The sequence below is a fragment of the Peromyscus leucopus genome, chromosome X (genome assembly GCF_004664715.2).
Source record: "Peromyscus leucopus breed LL Stock chromosome X, UCI_PerLeu_2.1, whole genome shotgun sequence".
Taxonomy (NCBI): Eukaryota; Metazoa; Chordata; class Mammalia; order Rodentia; family Cricetidae; genus Peromyscus; species Peromyscus leucopus.
The window spans coordinates 104399735-104405639 of record NC_051083.1 but is presented as its reverse complement, the minus strand read 5'-3'; the positions used below and the strand labels follow the sequence as shown (position 1 = coordinate 104405639).

At 46.4% G+C, this 5905-nt stretch overlaps 1 protein-coding gene across 1 annotated transcript; it reads left to right on the top strand.

Annotated features, from left to right (window-relative positions):
* Positions 1-990: 990 nt before the first annotated feature.
* Positions 991-3923, top strand: LOC114688531 (rhox homeobox family member 2-like). The gene is made up of 4 exons (XM_028863107.2): positions 991-1162; positions 1339-1792; positions 2442-2487; positions 3695-3923. Exons 1-4 carry the CDS (start codon positions 1081-1083, stop codon positions 3788-3790), a joined length of 678 nt encoding a protein of 225 aa, XP_028718940.1. The 5' UTR covers positions 991-1080; the 3' UTR covers positions 3791-3923.
* The last annotated feature ends 1982 nt before the right edge of the window (positions 3924-5905 follow it).

Below are 5905 nucleotides of genomic sequence, written 5' to 3'. Positions count from 1 at the left end.
TCAGGGATGGACAAAGGGGCCTGTGGTGGGAGGGGGTTGACCCACCCCTCATTAGGTGGGCAATAGGTGACCAGAGCATGATCATCTCCTTGGTGTGGGCTAGACCATGTGTACTGTGGGCCCTCCAGTATCTCAGCCTATGCTATCCCAGAGAACTAACCCATCTCCTAACAATTACCTCAGCCATTGTCCAGACTCTGCCATGATCCTATTAAAAACAAAAACCATGAAATGACTGAGCTCAGTGGCTCTTTTAAATTTTGGGAATGTCACCTACTCTGGGGAGTCTCTCTAACTTTTTCTCAATCTGCCCTTTACTGCAATGATTCTTTGTAAAGCTGAATCCTGAATTGCTTACTCCTCCTGTCTTTCACCTTCACAGCTGTGAGACAGGTTTGGAGCCAGTACCCAGGTTCGATCTTTGATGACCTCAGGTATCTGAATCACCCTAGACCATTGTTCAAGCACAGCTAGGTAGAGAAATGTCTCCATGAGAATGAGCTTGTGAATGCCAGTGGAATTCAGCCCTTTTGGGAGCACAGTCTCTCAGGAGGATCTCTGCCCTGGCCTACCCACATATTTGCCATCACACAGAGCTCTTCAAGACAGTACATCCAAGATTTGGGAATTTTGTTTGAAGGACATTTGCATAATTTAATAAAATGTCTTAGTTGGTCTCAAGGGCCTGCTGAATTTGAGACAGTCTTTGTGTTATTCACTGTGACTAAAATTAAACAGTCCATCCTTACCCAAAACTAGAGGTGTCAACTAAGCAGCAACCCAGAGCCACAGGTTCCACACCCCCACCCCATACACACTCACTGCCTTTTTTTAATAAAAAAAAAGAACTCCCTGCTCTTTGCAGCCCTAAAGTGCTTCTGGCTAAACACCTCAGAGGACAAGCCCACAGCCACTGAGTCTGTGCAGGCCAGAATGTGTGATTGGACACATTGTAATTACGTTGAGTGTCCAGAAGACAGGCCTTCCAGGTCAAGAGTCAGAGCTGTACCTGTGGCTCCAGACAGTGAGGACGTGGCTTGTGGATCTTCGGAACTAGAAACTGATTGAAAGATTCCTGGCATGGAGACTCGCAAGGGCTGCTGCCACAGATTCAGGAGGATGCTGTGTCTAGGAGCTAGTGAGGACCAGGAACAACAATATGGTCAGTAAAATGGTTCTCACTGGACTTGGGCGAAATCCGGGAAGCATTTTGGTGGAAAGGCCAATGGCCAGGAACTTCGATTACCCCAAATCTGCCAGTGGCCCTTCTCTAGGCTTGCCAATGATCCACGGGCCACGATGCTCAGATCTTTATCTTTGTGTTTTTCTCTCTTGCAGATGAGAATGCAGTGGTCCTGAAGGCTGGAGAGAAAGGAGGCAAGAGAGGGCTTGTACAGAGCGAACTTGCTCAGGCTGAGCTTGATCAGGGCGAAGTTGCTTTGAGCGAACTTGCCCCAAGCAAGCCTGTTCAAGAAGAGCTTGCTCAGTCCGATCTTGCTCAGGAAGCCACAGGAGGGGGAGAGGAGGGAGAAAATGAAGAAGAAGAAATGGAAGGAGCACATGCTGGCGATGGTAGTTCTGGTCCCATGGACAAGGGGATCCAGGCAGAAGGTGGCCATGGCGGCAGTGTTCAACAGCAGCCTCAGCAAGAGGCGGCAATGCCTGAGGGCACCAAGAGTCTCCAGGCTGGGGAGAGGCAGCCTTTCCAGAGACGCACCAGATTCACCCAGTCTCAGCTGCAGGACCTGGAGCGTCTTTTTGAAGAGACTCGCTTCCCCAGCTTTCAAGTAAGGTAAGCAGAATGCTCTGCCAGGAACCTGGTTTTCAGGCAGTGCATCCAGGCTGTCCTTTGGTGCTCCTTGAACCCCTGATTTCCTCAAGAAACAAAGCCACCATGTCTGGACCCTCCAGCAGAAATTGGCTTCTAGAGTAAGGGGATGTGCCCTAGTCTAACTGGAAAGATTGTGTTTTGTTGCCTGTTTAAGTGGCAAGTTAGTGGGAAATTTAGACAATGCTTGTTCTAAATAAGTCTGTGTACATATCAGTTAGAAGCCTGAGGTATAGCTGGGAAAATGCAGGAGGGATTCCACCTCAGATTAAAATCTGGCTAACACTTTTCATCGTGGAGGTTCGCTTAATGAAGCTTTACATGTTAAGTACATGGAAGACATACCTGTGTTTGGGGGAATACCCTTAATTTTGGTTCCCGAAAGAAACCTCTTAGTAAAGTAAGTTGCAAAGTAAATGTGAGGAATAGTGTATGTGTGTGTTTCTGTGTGCGTGTGTGTGTGTGTGTGTGTGTGTGTGTGTGTGTGTGTGTGTGTATGTGTACGTGTGTACACAGATAAGTGTGGACACAACCATTTAAAAGCAAACAGGACATGTTCTTATACAGTTTATTTCCACCACAAGGCTTAAATGTTGGAATCTTTTCACTTTAGGAAGGAACTTGCAATATCTATGGGTGTGCCGGAAGCAGATGTGCAGGTCAGTATTCTTAAAAAATTAGTGTTTTGGAAGGGCTCCACATCTTGTGATATTGCTGTCTAAAAGAGAGGTGTAGCAGCAAATTGGGACTTTGAAGTTGCATCCCAAGGATGCCAGACTAGTCCACATCCAGGCTAGGCTCAAGATGACAAAAGAACTCCATTTCCTCTGTCAGGAAATGAAAACCTGGACACCTGAAACCTAAGAGGCCAAGGTGCTTTGTCTAACCCTCAGTGAACATAGTGTGTTCTCCATGACCTTCTGAAGGCTGTGCAGCCCGCATGCCTCACTTAAGTGAAGAGACCATGTTCTTACCCACTTTCAATTCTTTCACTCTGCGTGTCTCAGAAAACCTTTTCTCAGACTTCTTTTGTTCTAGTCTGTAAACATCACATGCCTGGCTTAGTTCTCAATCAATACTGGGACCAGGAAGCTCAAACGTCCCATAGACCTTTTACCTGTGTTTTGTTGGCTACGTATGTGAACTGTGCTCACCATTACAATCAGTCCTGGCTTTTCCAAACCATATGCCCTCAAGGGAAAAGGCCTATAGATAGTATGCTTGGAGGCTAGGGAGGAAGCATAGAAGAGGAAGAAGTGCCCTTTGTCTCATAAAATGTGCATTCTGGATACTCACAAAAGGCTATCACCATGGATCCTTTCACAGACAGCTTTGGGCCTTGAGATAGTTCTCCCGGGTTCCAAGAGAACTCTTTTTGATACTTTTCAACATGTAGCAATGACCAGAAACCACCCACGAGCTACATCTGCATCATTTACTGAAAGAAAGCATTAAAAATATCAATTGATGGAGAGAAGAGGCAATATTCTGGGTCTGTCCCATATCTAAATGCCTGGGTGTGGTGGTACATGTCCTCAGGGGCTTCATGGAGGTGTTTTGACTGTTTCAATGAGAATGAAATCTGTTGCTTCCAGCATTCTGAACAATCAGTACACACTTGAAATACATCTTCAATCTTTATTAGGGTTAGATCGATAAACAGTTTCTGGGCAATCAGAAATATGGTATTTTGCTAGGGGAATAGATCAGGCCTGGAGCACATACGTAGCACACATTGGCCCAAGGATGGGTTCCATATATGATCTAAAATGTTAGTAAAATTGAGCCAGTATACAAGGTTACAGGATGTGTTCTTCAGTGGTGGTACAGTTCAGTGTACTAAACAACCCTTTCTTCTGCTTGAAGGATTGGTTTAGGAACAGGAGAACCATTTTCAGGAGAAGCAATAGAATGGTGGTGGTGATTGATGCACCACCTGGTCCCCAGAACAACGATCCCTGAAGATTTTGGAGCAGCACATGAGTGCCACCTCTGATGTGAGCCAGATGACCTGGAACCTGGCCCTGCCCTCAGTGTCTCGGCCACCCATGCTGGCCATGACATCCTTTTCTTCCCTGTAATAATATCTGCAATAAAGAGGTGTATTCAAAGTATGTTGGTTCCATTGTTTTCAGGTTACTAAAATATGGGTATAAGTATTTGAACCATAGTAGTCTATTCTAGAAATAGAATTGATGGCAGTAGGAGACACTGGCAAGCTCTGGTCACTGTGCCTTTCCAAGAGAGGAAGATTTCCAGGTACTTTGCTGATTCATGCTGACCTCACATAACTCTCCACCCCCAAATCATGGCCTTGTCAGCACACTCCACCTCTGGGGAACAATTATTTATACTGTCAGCTGGGGCAAGTCACCAGCATAGGACACTGTTTTTCTATTCATGGCTGTTCCCACCCACACTCCTGTAAGTCCCACCCTGGGCCTAGCTGTGAACTTCCCAGAGACTTGTCCCAGGTTTGACAGTGGGAGAAAAGGGTATATGATGTGTGGTTTGCACCCTCTCTGTGGACATCCAGGGCACTAGGGGCCACACTGACCAGAGATCTGATGCTTGAGAGGGAGAAGAGAATGCATCCATCCAGGCCACAGGGAGGTTTCTGCCTCATTTCTTCCATTCCCGCTCAGGGAGCATATGGTCTCACCATTGCCTACTCAGAGATCTTAACTAATATGTCTTCTCTCTGCATTTTGTCACTTGTATTGGAGAACCCTCAGTACTCCAGATTTCGGGAACCTTTGCTTCAAAATAACCCTAAACTAGCTGCAAACAAGTTGAGTCCCTAGCAATGTTCTGAAACAGTCTCTCAGTGGATAGAAAAGTTATACTTCTTCTTTGCATATGTGAAGCTGCAGGTCCAAATAAATATAGTCCATCTTGGCAAGATGGAGACCTATGGCCTAGGTGTACAGCCCCAAACATACTGCATTTTGTTGTCCCAATACCGTGCTCTCCTGCCATTGCAATTTATATATTTTTTTTTCAGTCTCTGGGAATGTGAGTACTCCAGGGACCTTGCCTGCTGCAGGTACATGCTAGTTTGCTTTTGAGTCTCTATGATGTCTCCCAGAATGAAGATTTCAAGCCCTTGCTGTAGTAGAATTTCACTAGGGCACCATCTATGGCCCTGAACCTGAGGTCTCCCATTTTCAGGTCTAGGAAATAATATTTCAGTACAGATAACCAGTTCCTCTGGCTTTAAGAAACTTCCACCAGTCATCCTCATGGTCCTTATGCCTGTGAGCAAGGGATATGACAGAGATGTCCCATTAGAACTGAGTGTTCCACCTTCTCTTGTGTGGTGCTGCACATGGACCAACTGTGGGTCTCTGTAATAACCATCACCTACTGCAAAGAAAATCCACCCTGAGCTCTCCAGGAGATATGATGTACATGGTGATGTGCAACCTGACAGGCCTAGCAGCCTTGGATCCCCTGTTTGTCTTTGGTCAGGAAGAGCAGGAAGGGAATCTAGAAGGAGGAATGAAGTCTGAGCACAGGCCCTGCCCCCAGCTGTGTAGACCTCATTGAGGTCAGTTCTTATTCTACAGTCCCATGGACTTTGGAATAGTCTGAAAACTTCTCTGTCTTGTAAGGGTGGAGTGAAAGCAGTGGTTTCCAAGGGCCTCAGATTGTCTCCAGGGAGCCCGAGTCCCTGGCTGCTTCTGGCTTCTACTGTTTCTCTGTAGGAAGAAGATTTCCTACACCACTGAGGCCCCCTCCTCCTTCCTGACCAACCCAGTACACACACACACACACACACACACACACACACACACACACACACACACTGCTGCAGCTTCCATGACCACCACAACCCCTGCTCCTAACTGACTTCTGGATGATATTTTGCAATCATCTTTATATTATGATAATTCCCAGGAGTTCATGGTGGGGACCACACTTGGAGAAGCAGAGAGATTGAGAGATCGGTTCAACTGGGAACCTGGAGACATCAGGAGGAAGGGTCCTGAACTCCACATAGGATGTTCCAGCAAGAGATAACTTTCTTGAGTTCCATTCCGGCCTTTGCCACCAATCTTCCAGGTACAGAGTTTA

Bases quoted from the DNA above. Each gene is read 5' to 3' on its own strand.
- LOC114688531 (XM_028863107.2), top strand. From the start codon at position 1,081: ATGGAGACTCGCAAGGGCTGCTGCCACAGATTCAGGAGGATGCTGTGT. The intron at 1,163-1,338 runs GTCAGTAAAATG...TCTCTCTTGCAG, and splicing joins GGACCAGGAACAACAATATG to ATGAGAATGCAGTGGTCCTG. The intron at 2,488-3,694 runs GTCAGTATTCTT...TTCTGCTTGAAG, and splicing joins TGCCGGAAGCAGATGTGCAG to GATTGGTTTAGGAACAGGAG.